Consider the following 19,399-nt stretch of genomic DNA (forward strand, 5'->3'; position numbering starts at 1 on the left):
TTCTTCTTCCTGGGTCTGGCCTTAACTGGGGACAACCACAGGTTAAAATGCAAGCAGCACACAGCCTGAGATGGTGTATCAATACACCCAGTCACTACAAAGATACAGGCGTCCTTCCTAACTCAGTTGACGGAGAGGAAGAATTTCACCATGAGGCCAATGAGGACTTTAAATCAGTTACAGAGTTTAAAGGCTGTGATCGGACCAAAATTAGGATGGATCAACAACATTGTAGTTACTCCACAATACTAAAGCTGCATGACAGAGGGAAATAAGGAAGCTATGTGTATGTTATGGGTATGCTTGTCATCGGCAAAGACTAGGAAGATTTTTAGGATAAAAATAAACGTAATAGGCAAAATCCTGTTTTTTCTGCTTTCCAACAGACACTTGGAAATAAATGAACCTTTCAGCAAGACAATAACCTAAAACAAGAGGCCAAATATACACCGGATTTGCTCACCAAGACGACATTGAATGTTCCTAAGCGGCCTAGTTACAGTTTTGACTTAAATCCGTTTTAATATCTATGGCAAGACTTTAAAATGGCTGTCTAGCTATAAGGCGAGACCCAGATGCAGACACGGGAGGCAGATGGTTTGAGTCTTTTGATATTTATTAAACAATCCAAAAGGGTAGGCAAGAGAATGGTCGTGGACAGGCAAAAGGTCAAAACCAGTTCAGAGTCCAGGAGGTACAGAGTGGCAGGCAGGCTCGAGGTCAGGGCAGGCAGAATAGTTAGGCAGGCGGGTTGATTTCTTTTGACTTTCCCATGATGTCATGCAAAGAGGCACTTACTTTGAAGGTAGGCCTTGAAATACATCTCCTGGTACACTTCCAATTGACTCAAATTATGTAAATTAGCCTAACAGAAGCTTCTAAAGCCATGACATAATTTTCAGGAATTTTCCAAGCTGTTTAAAGGCACAGTCAACTTAGTGTATGTAAACTTCTGACCCACTGGAATTGTGATACATAAGTGAAATAATCTGTCTGTAAACAATTGTTGGAAAAATGACTTGTGTCATGCGCAAAGTAGAATGCCTAACCGATTTGCCAAAACTATAGTTTGTTAACAGGAATTTTCTGGAGTGGTTGAAAAACGTGTTTTAATGACTCCGACCTAAGTGTATGTAAAACTTCCGACTTCAACTGTATACACCATGGAGAATAAGCGACACCTGGAGGGGGTGGAGACAACCACAAGGACAGGTGAAACAGATCAGGGTGTGACACTAGCAATGATCAACAACCAACATGACAGAGCTTGAAGAATTTTTAAAAGAATAATGGGCAAATATTGTACAATCCAGGTTTGCAAAACTCTTAGAGACGTACCCAAAAAGACTCACAGCTGTAATCACTGCCAACGGTGAATACTTCTCTAATCAAAATATTTTAGTGTTTTATTATCCATAAAATGTTTTTGAAATATTAGCATTTTTCTACCACTTTGTCATTACAGATTATTGTGTGTAGATTGTTGACAAAAAAAGACAATTTACTCAATTTTTCTACCACTTTGTCATTACAGATTATTGTGTGTAGATTGTTGACAAAAAAATGACAATTTACTAAATTTTTCTACCACTTTGTCATTACAGATTATTGTGTGTAGATTGTTGACAAAAAAAATGACAATTTACTCCATTTTAATCCCACTTTGTAACACAACAAAATGTGGATAATGTCAACCGGTGTGAATCGGTGTGAATACTCAATTACCTCGTACCCCTGCACATCGACTCAGTACTGGTACCCCGTGTATATAGCCAAGTTATCGTTTCTTATTGTCTTATTTATTTGTACTTTTATTGCTATGTGTTTTACTTTTCTATTATTTCTCTATTTTCTTTCTCTCTGCATTCTTGGGAAGGGCCCGTAAGTAAGCATTACACTGTTAGTCTACACCTGTTGTTTACAAAGCATGTAACGAATAACATTTTCTTGGATTTGATAGGAATAGGGAGTCGTGATTGCATTTCATGGTCACTCTGGAAGAATTTAATGATTCCCTATTCCTGTTGTAAGGATAAATAGATAGTCTGTTCCTGTGTTGTAATCCCACCTGTTCCAGTGCTGTCAAAGGGATGTTATTCCCTGCTAGCCCCCCTCCTCTCATCCTGGGGTGAAAGGAGTCTTTTGTGTCCCTACCTGCTTGCCGCTCTGCTATCCTCTCCTCACAACTACGGCTGAGTGACTGACTGGCTAAGTGAGCAATAATCCCTGTTAGCTCACACTTGAGTTTGGTGTTGTACCGTTGGAGAGGAGGAGGAGGAGGAGGAAGAGGAGGGGGAAGGGGACACCCTAGAACGTGCGGGTGTTGAGTGGGACAGCTGTATGTGTTTTTAGTGTATGTGTGTCTGAGTTATGACATGAAGTGAATGTTGCTAGTCTAGTGGAATAGGACCTCTGTAACATCATCAGCAGTGCTTCCAAAGCAGCCAGAGCCGCAGAGTTACAGATAGACACAGAATATGTCAGGGTGCACTTTCAGACACTACCCCTGGCAGCCTCAGAAGAGGAGTTGTGGCCAGAAGCTCTTCTCATCTCCTCTCTATTCCTCTTCTCTATTACTGTCAGTGTGTCTGGAAGCAGTCAGTGAAAGCCCCTCTCATCTCCCCAGACATGTTTATTCTCAGGTATGTCCATGGCTTCGTTCCAAGTTGCACCCTATTCCCTTACAGTGCACTACCTTTGACTAGATCCCTATGGGCCCCGGTCAAAAGTATTGCACTATAAAGGGTACAGGTTGCCATTTGAGATGCGGTCCGTGTGTCTGTCTCCAGGCCAGAGCAGATCAAAGCTGCAGCCAGACGTACATAAACACTAATCCTGTGAGATAAAGGCTTCTGGGTGTAGAGTCCACCGGGCCTGCTGGACAGACAGGGATGAGACACAGATACAGACGGACAGAGACCGTTAAGGAGAGTGAGCGATAGGGATGGGTGAAGAGCGGGAGGGAGATATGGTGAGAGAAAGAGAACAAGTGGTAAGGAGGAAGGGATGAGCTAAAATATGTAGCAGACTATCTCCTCCTTCACTAGAATGGACTGGCAGGTGGAGGAATTACAGTTGACACTGACAACGCTCTGCTGACCTTGCACAATTCATTCCTGGTGAAGGGGAATATGAGTGAGAGCGGCGGTGTGGATGGGAAACATATAGCCAGTGCCAAATGGCGCCCTATTCCCTATGTCGTGCAATATATATATGGGCAAGGGTGCCATTTGGGATGCAGGCGTAGTTCAAAACAACTTTATAGAGCGAACTGATAGAACTGATAGAACTGATAGATGAGCTCCAGCTTTTTCTAGTTGTCTAACTTCAGGTCTGAGGCCTGTAAACCTGCCAGGGTTTCTCAGTGAACCCAGTCACTCTGCGCATTCCTGTAGGGTTAACCATTGATCCTGGAACACGGTTTCATTTGAAGGGCCACTGGTCAGACTCACGGCCAAAGCTCCTACTCCCTGTCCCTGACACGCGGCCCATATATAAACACTGTCATGCTATCATGGCAAAGTCACATCACAATTGTATGTCAACAGAGATGTTAAAGTTGTATTAGTGATAGTGGATTTTATTTTAATTGAACCTTTATTTGACTTGGCACGTCAGTTAAGAACAAATTCTTATTTACAATCACGGCCTACCCCGGCCAAACCCTAACCCGGACGACGCTGGGCCAATTGTGCGCCGCCCTATGGGACTCCCAATCACGGCCGGTTGTGATACAGCCTGGAATCGAATCAGGGTCTGTAGTGGCGCCTCTAGCACTGAGAAGCAGTGCCTTAGACCACTGTGCCACTCGGGAGCCCACTAATAATGTTATTACAATGATTTGCCGTGGTGTCAGTATCTCCTGTCCTCCCTTGAATGATGCCTATGGCAGTTGTGTGGGTTTGTGTGTGGAGACGTGATTGATGTGTGTGCCAGTTGTGTGTAGGGAGAGACAGATGCGCAGGGAGAGAGGCCCCAGTCATCCCCAATCATCGGCAGTGATTACCCCTGTCAGCTACAGTTTCATTGTTTCCTGCTCTCCTATCCTCTCCTCCCCACGCTCGCATAATAAACATCCACTTGGCAACTGCTAAGAACCTTTGCTTCACCTCCTCATTGAATCTATTACTTTCCCTAACCAATCATCTCATGTCATGCATGTTGAATTCCCGAGTAATCGATAGATAGATTGATTCTAGTATGATTGTCTTTCCGTTCTGTCAGTCTGTAGGATATAATGGTCTCTGTGGTAGAGGAGGTGAATTCCCTGTTCTTCTTCTTATCACACAGACAGCAGGATGTCTGTAGGCCGCTGATATGTGATCTTGACATCCCAGTCTGTCTGCTCACACTGTGAGAGAAACCCTTCTCCTGGACCCAGTTAGTTACCAAGTTCTTATAGGGAAAAGTTTCACTGTGTGTTTGTCTGCGAGAGAGAGAGAGAGAGCAAGAGAGAGAGAGAGAGAGAGAGAGAGAGATTAATTACACTTTCTCGAGCAGATTGATGAGAAAGCCAAACTGTTAGTGAGAGAGTGTGGGATTGACTCTACAGTCAAATAACCTGTTTGTTTGCTCTGTACCTGATAGGCCAGGGGCGGTTAGGTGTGTCACAGGGAAGGGGGTGCTGATATCACTCTAGACACCGATTGGTCGAAGGTACAGTCGGTTTGGAATCATTGTTGGGATTCAAATATTTGAATGTTCGGAGAGAGAGAAAGGGGTCAGTTGGTCGCTTTGTGCCGTTTTCTCAGCGCCTGCTAAATAGGGCTCAGTTTTTACTGGTTTTCATTGGTCGCTGTACCTTTTAAAATGTTATTGCACAATAAAACGTGGTTGCCAGTAAAATAAAATAAAAGTCTGTATGTCTAGTATGCCTGTTAATTGTTGGCTTTCTTCAACACTTTTCCTCGTATTACCATCCTATTTGACTGTGGTAAATGTCAAAATGATTTAAACAATCACATTTCCACTGCAAACAAACCAATGCAGGGAAGGATTGGTCTTTGTGTGGAATGCAGAGGTTGTCCTTTCCTTTCTGTTTGCTGTCATAGTGATTTAGGAGCGGAACATACCACTCTCTTCCTGCTGTAGGGGGAGGTTTGAATCCCCCCTCTGTCTCACACAGGTGAGGTTGACAGGTTTGCGAGGGGAACCTGTCGACTGTCGTACAGATGAGACGTCTGTCGTTTGTTTTACCACCCGCTCTGCTTCTTCCGTTATCTGTGAAAACACTGCTGTCGTTGTTGGATGGAGTAGGTGGCCACCAGGGTTGTGCTCTGCTTCATTTTTAATTTGGTCAATTGACTTGAAAATCACCTGTTGTTTCTATGAGAATGTTTCAATTCATTACTAACATTTTAACATGCTTCCTGAATTGTGAGTTGAAAAACAATTTAACCGACACCATGATGACCACACTCTGTGACTGTCAGTCACAGACCACAGACAGATAGTGACAGCAGTGTCATCGATCTCCAGAATGGGTGGGTGGGTGGATGGGTGGGGGCAGTCAGTGATATAGACAAGGGTGTTGTCACTCACTGTGACAGCTGGGGACCTTGGTGGAATGTCCCAGTGTCCCAGTGTCTAGCTCCATCATAGTTAAAGTTGGCTTATAAACTACAGGGACTGGCTGGTGTCTCCCAGTCTGTTAACAGCCTTAGCACCTCCTGCCTCGTAAACAAGACGCTCCTAGACACTGACCTATGGCGAGTTTGGAGTTTGTCCCACTTTTGGTTAGGATTGGGGGAGTTATTGCTGACTAGATCTGTGTCTATGGATAATAGACTGCGGGTTTATTGCATTTTAGTAACCCAATAAACACATATGCAATCATCGCATCTATGATTCATTCGCTACTACAGCACGGCAGTTCACCGTCTGGATTCTTTAGCCCGAGATGACTAATAAAACATTGAGTGATACGCTGTGACGCTAATGAGTTTTACTGTTTGGATAATGTATTAATTTATTGACTTTAGCACTAGTATATCAGTCTCGTATCTTAATGATTATTGCTAGTTCATGAATGCTCGGCATATCGTAGTTGCAACACACGGAATATTCAAGAAAACTGTAGCAACTGCTTTCAACAAATGTCATGGATCTTATTTCACCAATGTTTCAGACTCTATATAGACCTTCGTCACGGCGTTTCATTGTGACACACTCAGATATACTTGTAAGCGGCATCTTTGTAATGTAGTGTGTGGTGTTTCATTGTTTCATATCACTATGGGATGGGTCCTGTCTTCTCCCATGTCACTCCCATGTAGTCCTGTTTACCCTCAGAGAACTCCACTTTCCATGGCGTCTGAATGTGACACACCCAGAGATGACTGGTTGTTATCTGCCCAGGGACACCCTGTGTGTGGACACCCTGTGTGTGTGTGTGTGTTGCCCTCTCATTGATCCCGAATAGAACAGCTGCAGGGATATAAATAGCATCTCTCTCTCTCTCTTGGGATGCCACGGGAAAGAGAGGAAAAAGATGGCAGTAAAACTCTTCCTGTATTTAACCCTGTTCTCCCGCGGTCTAAGGCACTGCATCTCAGTGCTTGAGGCGTCACTACAGAGTACAGACACCATGGTTCGAACCCAGGCTGTATCACAACCGGCCGTGATTAGGAGGCCCGTAGGCAGCGCACAATTGGCCCAGCGTCGTCCAGGTTTGACCGGTCTAGGTGTAAGCTGTGCGTGTTGGTGGCAGGGAAGTCAGGTGCAGGAGAACGAACTTGGTATAAACGGTGTCATTTAATAAGAACTACAAACAAACTCCAAAACCGAAATATACAAGAAATTATAAAATGGGTACAAAACCCGTCACGCACCAACACATAATAGCACTAACATACAAACAAACAATCTCCAACAAGGACATGAGGGGAAACAGAGAGTTAAATACACAACATGTAATTGATGGGATTGAAACCAGGTGTGATGGAAGACAAGACAAAACCAATGGAAAATGAAAAAATGGATCAGAGATGGCTCGAAGATCAGTGACGTCGACCGCCGAACACCGCCCGAGGTACCGACTTCGGTAGAAGTCGTGACAGTAGGCCGTCATTGTAAATAAAAATTTGTTCTTGACTGACATGCCTAGTTAAAATAAGGTTACATTTTTAAATACAAATAAATAAATTAACAAAAAATTGTAGTAGCCTGTTGTCAACCCTCATTCCCCCAGAATTGTGTGTGGGGAAGAGTATGAGGGTTCAGTGGATCTATATAGTAACTTACCTAGAGAGTCAGGACTGTGTGCATGTACTTCATGACTTATACAGTAGGCCTTTTCCCGCTTAGTTTACTCAGTGAGTGAATAGCTTAGATTGCCTTTTGAGTACACTGAGAATCGGTGATGAAACATTTGTCAAACACATCATTTATTCCACAAACAAGACGGCTTGAGCTGTACTCTCAACAGCAACGGGTTTAGAGTTGTACTGTTGTCTTAAGCTGAGTGCCAACAGCTAGTGTCAGGGCTTACTTAATCGCGGCTTAATGACAACACTCAACAGGTGACTGGAACCTCTTACACCTGCCTCCTGTATTGCGACTTTCTGTGGTGTGTGTGTGTTTTTGGCTGACCATCCCTGCTCGCATATGTGTTTGTGTTTCAATCAATCAGCTGATTGATCTAGCTTCTAGCCCACCATGTGCACTAACAGTGTGTTGTGCAGACAGACAGGCAGAGGGGACAGGTGGGGAGCGGACGACTGGGTAGGCTACTCTGTAATGGATGGCTAATGTAACAGTTACTCTGTGTGAGTAGAGCACAGTCTCTACAGTGAATTAAGGGAATGCGCGTGTGTGTGTCTGTGTGTGGGTCTGACCACATGGGGAGGGGGTGCTTTTGTGTGTACTTCTCTCGAAGTATATGTGGTGACTGTGGGTGTAACAGAGTGGAAAACATGGGTCGCCTTGCTCTTCTCTGTCTGATAGTGATGGCATACTGGGCAACACTTTAGAGAAGAGGGAGAGAAGGAGGAGGCTGTGAGGAGACAGCGGTATCAACACCCAGTCTGATAAACAGTGTGAGGCAGTCTGATGAACAGAGGCACTGACAGGGGAGGGAGCAGAGAGCGGATATAGGAAGGGGGAGGCAGGGGTAGAGAGGGGTGTAGGAGTCCTGAGAAATGACCTAATTTGGGGGAGAGTGACTGACAAGGCACCTGCCCCTCAGCCATCTCTCTCACACATGCATTCACATTGACTCAACAAGACTCCTGTAACCCGATCTCCCACTCAGAGACGTTTCAAAAGTATTTCAACTGCTGCAGGCACCTGTTGGCCATTCTCCTCCTACATCACAGCCCTATAGTCTCTCTCTGTATGCTTGGTGTTGAACATATAGACTAGCCCTATAGACTTTGTATGGATCAGTTAGAGTTAACAGTTTTGAGTTGCCAGCTCTCTCCCTATTGTCCAGCATTATATCGAACGGGCCCATGCCGAAAGGCTCTACACGGAGTATACCAAACAGGAACAGCTTCCTAATATTGAGTTGCACCCCCTCTTTGCCCTCAGAACAGCCTCAGTTCGTCGGGGCGTGGACTCTACAAGTTGTCGAAAGCGTTCCGCAGGGATACCGGTCCATGTTGATTCCAATGCTTCCCACAGTTGTGTCAAGTTGGCTGGATGTCCTTTGGGTGGTGGACCGTTCTTGATACACACACACAGGAAACTATTGAGTATGAAAAACCCAGCAGCATTGCAGTTCTTGACACAAACTGGTGTGCCTGGCACCTACTACCATAAACCCCGTTCAAAGGCACTTATTATTTTGTCTTGCCCATTCACCCCCTGAATGGCACACATACACAATCCATGTCTCAATGTCTCAAGATTCAAAAATGTATTCTTTAACCTGTATCCTCCCCTTCATCCACACTGATTGAAGTGGATTTAACAAGTGACATCAGTAAGGGATCATAGGTTTCACCTGGATTCACCTGGTCAGTCTGTCATGGAAAGAGCAGGTGTTCATAATGTTATGTACACTCAGTGTGTATGATATTTAGGTTAGTAAGACTTAGCAGTTTTCAGTTGTTCCACAAGTTGAAATGACACATCAGATTCGTTTAATTACTTAGGGGTGGCTTTGAATCAGGTGGAATCACAACGAGACCTACTGACACCCACTTAACTCTGAACGCTGGCAGAGACTCAGGACGATATAAGCCAGTCCTTCCCATGTCTCACTGTAACTTAATATTTGTCAGGAAATCGCTGTGAGTAGATCACGTCTCTCGTTTGGCGTTCACACTCTTGGACAGTACTTCTGTCCGGAGCCTTGGTCTAAGTAGTACACTACATAGGAAGCAGGGTGCCATTTGGGATGCACCCCAGATCTCCTCTGAGAATGATCCGTTAGGATTGAGATATTTACTGTTTGTAAGTAAAGTGTGTTTGTGGACGAGAGGGGTAAAAATGCCTACACTTTCTTGTCATTGACAGGACAGGTTTGGCAAAATGCTTATTTATTCAAATGATATATCCCTACCAGTGACTGTCTACTTGATTTAATGTCTGATCGGGCCAATTAACTATTCAACGGCGGCAGGTAGCCTAGTGGGGCGGCAGGTAGCCTAGTGGGGCGGCAGGTAGCCTAGTGGGGCGGCAGGTAGCCTAGTGGGGCGGCAGGTAGCCTAGTGGTTAGAGTGTTGGGCCAGTAACCAAGAGGTTGCAAGATCAAATCCCTGTAAAAATCTGTTGTTCTGCCCCTAAACAAGGCAGTTAACCCACTGTTCCCCGGTAGGCTGTCATTGTAAATAAGAATTTGTTCTTAACTGACTTGCCTAGTTAAATAAAGGTAAAAAAATGACCTATTCAACAAAGTTCAACACTAGTCTTCATGTGGCTGAACTGTGGTTGACTCTACTTCTACTCTGCAATAAATCCACTTAGATCAGCGTTTCCCAAAACTGGGTCCTGGCGTCCCCCCTGGCTGCACGTTTTGTTTTTTTGCCCTGGCACTACACAGCTGCTTCAAATAACCAAGTCATCATCAAGCTGTGATTATTTCATTCAGCTGTGTAGTGCTAGGGCTAAAAACCAAAACGAGCCCCGGGACCCAGTTTGGGAAACGCTGACTTAGACAATGATCACTTCTACATGCTAAACAAATCTTTGCAAATCTTCATGGCTTCAATTATGTACAGTAGTTCTGGTCCGCCTTTTAACTGTTGCTCTGCTCTTTAGTTCATCCATTTAACCTTCCCTCTCCCCCCCTCTCCAGACGGAATCCATCAGGTCACAGCTCTGTGCACCCTGCGTGTCACCATAATCACAGACGACATGTTGACCAACAGCATCACGGTGCGCCTGGAGAACATGTCTCAGGAGCGCTTCCTGTCCCCTCTGCTGTCCCTCTTCCTGGAGGGTGTGGCAGCCGTGCTCTCCACCAGGTAATGTGTCTGCTCCTTACTGAGGGTTCCAGGAAACCTGGTTGGAAGACTCTCGGTATCAGGACGGAATAATAATCCTCCAACCGAGATTTCTGTCTAACCTGGGAATTTTGGGGGGGAAAGATATTGAAATGTTGTAACCCTACATGGTTAGTCTGTGTAACATTCTGTTGCTGCTACGGTACTTCTGCTCCGTGTGATCACAAGACTCTCTACTCGCTATTGTCTACTCTCCACCAGCCGCCAGGCCGTCTTTGTGTTCAATATACAGAACGACACAGACGTGCGGGGCGCCATCCTCAACGTGACCTTCTCGGCGCTGCAGCCAGGGGGTCCCCCAGGGAGGTACTTCCCCTCCGAGGAGCTGCAGGAGCAGATCTACCTGAACCGCACCCTGCTCCGGCTAATATCATCACAACAGGTTATTTGAATGAATCCCAAATCGACCCCTACCTACCCCATAGGCACTCCTATAGAACTGGGTCATGTACAGTTGTCACAAAATTGAAGAAAATGATCAGAAACTGGAAGTTGCTATCTGAACTTGTCGAATAATAAATGTTTGTTGTTGTTTTGAAAAGTTTAGCTACGGTGTGCCCTAATGAACACGACTCAGGTGTTCCCGATCTAAGTCCGCCACTGATTTGAAGGAAGGAACGAAAACCAGCAAACCCATTTAATTTTCTGGATTTGAGCAATTTCCTGATTAATTGTATCCATTCCAGGTGCTTCCCTTCGACGACAACATCTGCCTGAGGGAGCCGTGTGAGAACTATATGAAGTGTGTGTCTGTGCTGAAGTTTGACAGCTCCCCGCCCTTCATCTCCTCCGACACGGTGCTGTTCCGGCCCATCCACCCCATCAACGGTTTGCGCTGCCGCTGTCCTGCAGGCTTCACCGGGGACTACTGCGAGACGGAGATAGACCTCTGCTACTCAGGACCCTGCAGGAACAATGGGAAGTGTCGCAGCCGAGAGGGAGGCTATACCTGCGAGTGTCAGGAAGACTTCACTGGTGAGTGGCTCCACTCTATGCTGTGTTATCCTTTGCTAGCCTGTTTTTTAAGCTCTTGCCAATGGTGTGGAAATGGCCATAGTAGTTGGCAAAGTAGCAGAAACAGATCTGGGACCAGGCTAATACTTTACTAGGTCTCTAAAGTCACCCCATCCACCATCAGAGTGTAGCTTCTCATTTGGGTGACGCACGCATTTCATGGCAATCATTTTGGCTGCAGATCAACTCTGGTGTTTGCCAGCAGCAGGATGTGCCAACCCACTGATGATCCATCAACTACAAATGACCCCTTTACTAAATGGGAAAGCATGTGGTCTGTCTCAATGTGATTTATGTTTGAGATGAGGTTGGAATGCTGTCTAGCTGGCTGCCCCAGGTGCACTCTATAGTAGGCCCTACTCCCTACTCCTATCACTCTGTCTTTGTGTCTATGAGTGATGGCCGAGGGTCGGAGCTATCAGTTGCACTCGTGACGTTTTTATTATGGCGTTTGCAGGTCAACTGAACGGGAGCTTTCATCTGATAGTGATACCACATCTCTCCATCTCTCTGTCCCTACAATGGGGCCCGGTAGAATATAATGACAACCCCACCACTCCTTTCCTCTCTTTCCCTCCTTCACTTCCTTATCAGCTGTAATTACCTGATTATACCATCCTCCACCTCTCTGCTCCTCCAATGGGGGGCCTAGTCTTTGAAGGTCACAGTTCAACCTCAGCTAGTCAGGAGCCATTATGTGGCCGATGACAGCGGGGCATACTGTGTCTGCCTTGGGTTTCCACATTACAGGGAAACAGATCCTCCTAATTCTCCTCGGGAAAAAGGATTATACCGCAGAGAGAAGAGTCATTACCAGGGTCCAGACAGGGTCCGAGATCTGACGTTCTGGCATCCTGTGCCCCCCCTCCATCCCACGCATACCTGGCTGTCCCCACCCCTCCCCCCCGGACAGATTTTGTCGGGATGATGGTTGACACAACACTGGAGCTCGAGTTGACGCCGATGGTTGGTGGCTGTCTTAGATAAGGAAACTGATGGACTCCAAGATAGAGTACCAGTCAGAGCCTTGGGAGTCTGTCAGTGGAGGAATCAGGAATCTGCCTAGGCTGGCCCACTTTGGCATGCAAACTTGAGCCAGTCAGCCAGTTTCCTGTGGTCTCATAGACAGACAGTCTGTCAGTGGGAAACTGAGCTGTGTATCTGTGGTGGTGATGTCCAGACCAGTAGTTAGTCTCCATAACCCTAATTTCCTCCTTGGGCACCGTATTAGTATGGCTGACCCTTTAAATGAGCATATTTCACTGCACCTATCCGGTGTATGTGACAATAAAACATGATTATTATTATTAGATTCTCCATGAGAACCATTCAGCGGAGCAATATGGAAACAGTGACGTTTGCTCAGTGTCTTCTGTCTCTCAGAAATGGGAAATGGGAATGCAGTCTATCAATATGACTTTGTGTGTGTCTGACCGGCTGTATATATCACTCTTAAACCTTACCGTCTCCCTCCTCCCTTCTCTCCCTAGGCGAGCAGTGTGAGGTGAACGCCCGGTCGGGGCGGTGTGTCCCGGGGGTGTGTAAGAACGGGGGGAAATGTGTGGACCTGCTGGTGGGGGGGTTCATGTGCCAGTGTCCCCCGGGAGAGTACGAGAAGCCTTACTGTGAGATGACCACCAGGTCCTTCCCTGGTCGGTCCTTCATCACCTTCAGAGGACTGCGACAGAGGTTCCACTTTACTGTCTCATTCATGTGAGTACTTGGAAACCATCTACTCTCTCTCTCTCTCTCTCTCTCTCTCTCTCTCGCTCTCTCTCTCTCTCTCTCCCTCTCTGTCTCAGCTCCCCATCTATGTCTACCCCCTCATCCTCTAGCTGAATCAATTGTACTATTCTCCCCATTTACCGTCTCTTCTCTCATCTCCTGTCGATCTTCACCTCACACACACACACGGCTACACAGACTAGGTGTGTTAACAGAGCGACATGCGTACTGTACATGTTTGCGTGTGTGTGGTAAACTGTAATTTGGGTACAGGGAGGGTTGCACAAACAAACACACTTCACTCAGTTCAGTGTACCAGTTCAGTGAGGCATGTAGAGACATCTTTATTGTGTCGGAGCTCACACCAAAACCGCTTACATTAAACACATGAGAGGGGTGTGTGTGTGTTCACGCTCAAATCTGTTGAAACTGCCCTTTAGGAAAATGAGCTATAACACCTTTCATAACCATATGAGTCAAGGCAGGAACACAGAAATGGGAATGCAGGTCAAGTTCTTCGTCTCTCAAATGACTCCATATTCCCAGACCATAACCTATAGTCAACTACATTCTATGAGGCAGCCCTATGTGGCTCTGGTCAAAACTAGTGCACTTGCACAATAGTGTAAATATTGTATCAGATCTGTTGCTAGTCCCATTTGAATTTCTAGGTGGGGTGAGGATCATAAAAGTGGGTTGATGTGAAAAGCAGAGTGTGTGTCGGTGAGAAGCGGTAGAACAGGGTGAAAACAGGAAGCGCCCTGTGATGAGGTACTCTTATCACTGTTTTCTTTTATCGGCTGTGTCTTCCTGCCCCCCTGCCCCCCTCCGCACCTTCCACTGCCCTGCTGGCATCTGGTGTCTGACTCTTGTGCCCTCTGTGCTCCTCATAGCATACACACAGGCAGACAAACACACACACACTATGGCAGGGGTTAACAGGGAGATGGGCCACCAGGGCAGGGCATCTACTTCCTCCTTCCTGTCTCTAGACCACTGGTCTTACGACCACTTCCTTATTGTTCTTCAAGTCTCTCTTCCTCTTTTCTTCCTCAGGAATTTCTCACCCCTTCCTTACCCACTTCTCCAACCCCAAATCCCACCTTTCATATATACTACGTGACCAAAAGTATGTGGACACCTTAATGCCCATGATTTTGGAACATTTCATTCCAAAATCATGGGCATTAATATGGATTTGGTCCCCCCATTAGTTGCTATAAAAGCCTTTAATCTTCTGGGAAGGCTTTCCACTAGATGTTGGAACTTTGCTGCGGGTACTTGCTTCCATTCAGCCACAAGAGCATTAGTGAGGTTGGGCACTGATGTTGGGCGATTAGGCCTGGTTCACAGTCAGCGTTCCAATTCATCCCGAAGGTATCCTATGGGGTTGAGGTCAGGGCTTTGTGCTGGCCAGTCAAGTTCTTCCACACTGATCTCGACAAAACCATTTCTGTATGGATCTCGTTTCATGGACGGGGGCATAGTCATACTGAAACAGAAAAGGGCCTTCCCCAAACTGTTGCCACAAAGTTGGAAGCGCATAATTGTCTAGAATGTCATTGTATGCTGTAGCATTAAGATTTCCCTTCACTGGAACTAAGGGGCCTAGCCCGAACCATGAAAAACAGCCCCGGACCATTATTCCTCCTCCACCAAACTTTACAGTTGGCACTATCCACCGGACTGCCAGATAGGGAAGTGTGATGCATCACTCCAGAGAACATGTTTTCAGTGCTCCAGAGTCCAATGGCTGCAAGCTTTACACCACTCTAGCCAATGCTTGGCATGCTTGGCCATGGAAACCCATTTCATGAAGCTCCCGGCGAACGGTTCTTGTACTGACATTGCTTCCAGAGGCAGCTTGGAACTCGGTAATGAGTGTTGCAACCGAGGACAAACTATTTTTACGCGCTACGTGCTTCAGCACTCGGCGGTCCCGTACTGTGAGCTTGTATGGCCTACCACTTTGCGGTTGAGCCTTTGTTGCTCCTACATGTTTCCACTTCACAATAACAGCGCTTACAGTTGACTGGGGCAGCTCTAGCAGGGCAGAAATTTGATAAACTGACTTGTTCGTAAAGGTGGCATCCTATGACGGTGCCACGTTCAAAGTCACTGAGCTCTTCAGTAAGTCCATTCTACTGCCAATGTTTGTCTATGGAGATGACATGGCTGTGTGCTCGATTTAACACACCTGTCGGCAATGGATGTGGCTGAAATAGGCAAATCCACTAATTTGAAGGGGTGTCCACATACTTTTGTTTATATAGTGTATCTTATCTGGCAGTTTGGGTTCGGTACACAGACTCTGTGACAGTCTAACTATGCCACATACTGTAAAAACCTAATGAATAATCGTTCACAAAACAAATAATTTGGCTAACCATATTTGAGATGTCGGATTTGAATGGGTGCCATTTCACCACCAAATGTGACTTTTACAATAAATGTTTGACCCTGTGTCCATCTTGTCCCCAGGTTTGCCACCAGAGAGAGGAATGCCCTGCTGCTGTACAATGGGAGATTTAATGAGAAGCACGACTTTATCGCCTTGGAGATTATCGAGGAACAGATCCAACTCACCTTCTCTGCAGGTGAGCGGGCGGCAGTGTGTGTGTCCACAGTAACAAATAATCATGCTCACACAAAGAGCTGGAAAATGACTTTCAAGTTGTTTGTATTAACACTAGCTTGATTAATCAACTCCGCTGTAATGATTTCATTAATGTGGCTTTCACAAACCTTGGTAAACACTCTTATCAGCTGAACTCCTTGACCAGTGTGAAACAAACAGTTCCAGGATTTCGTTAGAATGTGTCCTCACAGTTGTCTGGCTGTGCTGCTGTGATGTTAAACCTAGAGATGCATTGGCTTTGGCTGTGTAAAAGGAATGAGTGTTTTCCTGTGGTCAGAGAGCAGCTGTTTCCCCCAGTAACAGAGCCTGGGCTGACTGATTCATGACAGTATAGACACTTAACAAGCCATAAAGACCTACTTACACCTTAGCCCTGCTCAGCCCCGCTCACACACGCTCATAAACAGAGAAGCAAAGACTGGGCCACTGCTTCCTCTGGCTCAAACACTAATGTGCACGCAAACAAACACAGCTCTTGTTGAATCCACTCCGCCGAGTGTGTCTCACTGCCATTGCCTAGGGAGCCCTGGAGTTTATACCACACAGCCAACGAGAAAAGGCAACGTCGCACTGCAGAAGTCATTGCGTTTTTCTGATAAAGACTGCTAAACACCATGACTAATGGCTCTGTGTAACACAGCTACAGTGCTGCGTTACTGCTGACTGAGTCAGTTGGTAAGTTCTTCCAGAGGGCTCCTGCCCTTGGTAAACAGTCAGTAAAAGCCCCGGGTAAATCCGGTGTGATTGTTGCTCTGCATGCGTTGTGAATGAGAACCATCGATACGGTTGGGAAAAAGCCTGGTGTTCTTACAGTGAGTGTGATTTATGATGACTGTGTGAGCTGACTGGCCTTGTGAGTCTGGCTGCATTTTTATTTCCCCATGTTGGAGTTTCATGTTTTAGCTTCATGAATGAACGGAGGAGAGAAGTAGGTGTCCTTACGTTGATTTGAACTTTGACGTACTTAGAGACTGTAAAAATGTTTTAAAAAATTATGCATGTTGCAAATCATGTATTGTTTGTTAGTAGTGTCGTACGATGGCACTACTATAATAGGAGACATTTATCACCCTATTAAAGTAGAGCCTATAGGTCTGGCATGCAAGGTTATGTACATTCAACAGACAATATGGTATTGAATTTAACCACAGCCTCTTTTCCATCTCTCTTGTCTTTCCTATCGTTCCTCTCTCCCTCTTTCCCTCTCTCCCCATCACTTTCTCTCCCTCCTCCAGGAGAATCGAAGACCGTGGTCCATCCCTTTGTTCCCGGTGGGGTCAGTGACGGCCAGTGGCACTCTGTCCAGCTGCACTACTACAACAAGGTAAGACACCGCTACACCGTGTTTATCTCGCTGTCTCGTCTGGCTTGTTTGTTGCGGTACATAGAAACTGTAAACATATGTTGAAGACAAATATAATGGACACCCCAGTGGAGAAGTCTGCGTACCTGTCATGTTCACCTACTCAGATAACCTGGTTGATAGTCTGTTGATGTTTTGGCCACCTTTCTATCATTTATTATGGACTATCGAAATAAAGTGTGACTACATTTAAGTACCATATTCATTTTTGGTATTTGGTATTTTATTAGGATCCCCATTAGCTGTTGCAAAAGCAGCTACTCTTCCTGGGGTCCACACAAAGAAACGACATAATACAGAACATCAATAGACAAGAACAGCTCAAGGACAGAACTACATACATTTTAATCATAATGATCATGATTATATCATGAAGATTGTATGAGTCGTGTGTGTGTCTGAGTTAACCATCATTTTATCACATGTGAACTGTTCGAACAGGGTGAAACACGGCTGTGATTTTCCTTACTCGCTGTATGAAAGCCAATCTTAAGGAGCATTATAAGGCTTATTTCATAGTGTGGATCAAATTCACCACCAAAGGTATATATTATGACAGTAAATTGCTGGGTGTTATTTTCCCACAAACGTCCATGGCCTCGGGCCCATTGAATTACAATAGCAGGCTGACAACATCTACCTCATCTAGCTCAAACTTATCTTATAGGTTATGCTTCTCTGAACATGAGAGAGTTTCTTAGACTCTTTTCCAACCGGTTTCCAGGAAAGCATATGTTACCTGGAAGGCATGTGCCTTGTGTTGAAGCTTTAGAATAGCCTCGTACATTTTTGTCACAAATGACACCGGTTTCTTTATTTTCTGCCTGTCTTTGATTCCCGCTTTCCGGGCTTCCCTAACCCCGGTTTTATCAGATGTGAACTACTGCATTGTGATTGGCCAACCTCCTAGCAGGTTGGGAGACATCCAGGGTCTGGCTGTCTGATTGTGTGTTTGTGTGTGTGTACGTACGTACAGTGGAGTCCAAAATGAATTACACACATTTTGGACCCCCCTGTACGTATCGTTTTGTTCAGCCCCCTCTTAAAGAGGACCTGCCTCTGTTCTGACTTTGCCAGGATTGCAGAAAACAATCTAGCATTTTGTTGCACTACCTATCAACTAGCCTTGTTTCTACCAGGCATGCTGGCACTGACAAGCATTTGGTCTCAGAAATGTAAATAGATAAAGATGTTCTTTAGAGCAGCATGGCTGTTGTCATTGGTGTATTTAGGACAAATCCCAACCTTTCTCAATAGGAACCAGTTCTAAAGAGGATGGTTATTGTTAACGAGCGACATATCATGTAGCACTTTGTGGTTAGAGCGTTGGGCCAGTAACCGAAAGGTTGCTGGATCGAATCCCCCGAGCTGACAAGGTAAAAATCTTTCGTTCTGCCCCATGAGCAAGGCAGTTAACCCACTGTTCCCCGGGCGCCGAAGACGTGGATGTCGATTAAGGCAGCCCCCTGAACCTCTCTGATTCAGAGGAGTTTGGTTAAATGCGGAAGACACATTTCAGTTGAAGGCAGTTCCCTACTTCGTTCATCTCAATACAAGCACAGTGTTATTTGCACTGTACAAACTTAAGGAATGTTGGTTTTCATTGTTCTGTTTGTTGTACTGCGAGTGTTGTGGGGGTATAGTACCATGGGAACGGGTGATTAATTTCCCTGCCATTGCCAGTCTGGGCAGATTTCTTGTTTCTTAACCAAATCCTCCTCTTTCTTGCTTGTTTAGTTTCTCCCATGACTGGACTTGTCGACTTTAAGCTACTAGTGTTCTGTCGGCAGCGTAAAACAAACCCAAACGCATACACACACACGCGCACGCATGGGCGAGCTCACACGCACACTAGAGGTCTTCATGAGTCCAACAGACCTGAAATTCCGAGATCCGACCCGGTCCTAAATTCTGACTTTTGTCTCGGATCTGGGTTGGGTAGGTGTAACTAAAAATGTATTATAGATTGGACCCGTCCTCTGTTAATTTAATGTGTGTGAGGTAATGACAACTGCGCAAGCTTGTTATGTATTCCGGCTGCTCACCTCATGTGCGCCTGCTGCTGAGTAGAGAGCCAGTGAAAGGAGTCCTAGCCTAGGCTACTATTGATTGTGAAGATGGAGGCCTTTTCCATTGAAGTAAAACAATTCTCAGACAATGAGAATGTTCTCGGGGACAAGTTTTAAAATTGTACTGGACAAAGATGAGAAG

At 45.6% G+C, this 19,399-nt stretch overlaps 1 protein-coding gene across 6 annotated transcripts in view; it reads left to right on the forward strand.

Annotated features, from left to right (window-relative positions):
* Window positions 1–19,399, forward strand: part of LOC112214422 (cadherin EGF LAG seven-pass G-type receptor 1) — a 130,613-nt gene that overhangs the window by 55,888 nt on the left and 55,326 nt on the right. For all 6 annotated transcript variants that reach the window (XM_042298169.1, XM_042298167.1, XM_042298170.1 and 3 more), the window contains exons 2-7: window positions 10,241–10,409; window positions 10,650–10,830; window positions 11,135–11,423; window positions 12,953–13,175; window positions 15,669–15,784; window positions 17,061–17,149. In XM_042298169.1, coding sequence (XP_042154103.1) covers window positions 10,241–10,409; window positions 10,650–10,830; window positions 11,135–11,423; window positions 12,953–13,175; window positions 15,669–15,784; window positions 17,061–17,149 — 1,067 coding nt within the window. The remainder of the gene's footprint in view (window positions 1–10,240; window positions 10,410–10,649; window positions 10,831–11,134; window positions 11,424–12,952; window positions 13,176–15,668; window positions 15,785–17,060; window positions 17,150–19,399) is intronic.

This window comes from Oncorhynchus tshawytscha, linkage group LG15, assembly GCF_018296145.1.
Source record: "Oncorhynchus tshawytscha isolate Ot180627B linkage group LG15, Otsh_v2.0, whole genome shotgun sequence".
Classification (NCBI taxonomy): Eukaryota; Metazoa; Chordata; class Actinopteri; order Salmoniformes; family Salmonidae; genus Oncorhynchus; species Oncorhynchus tshawytscha.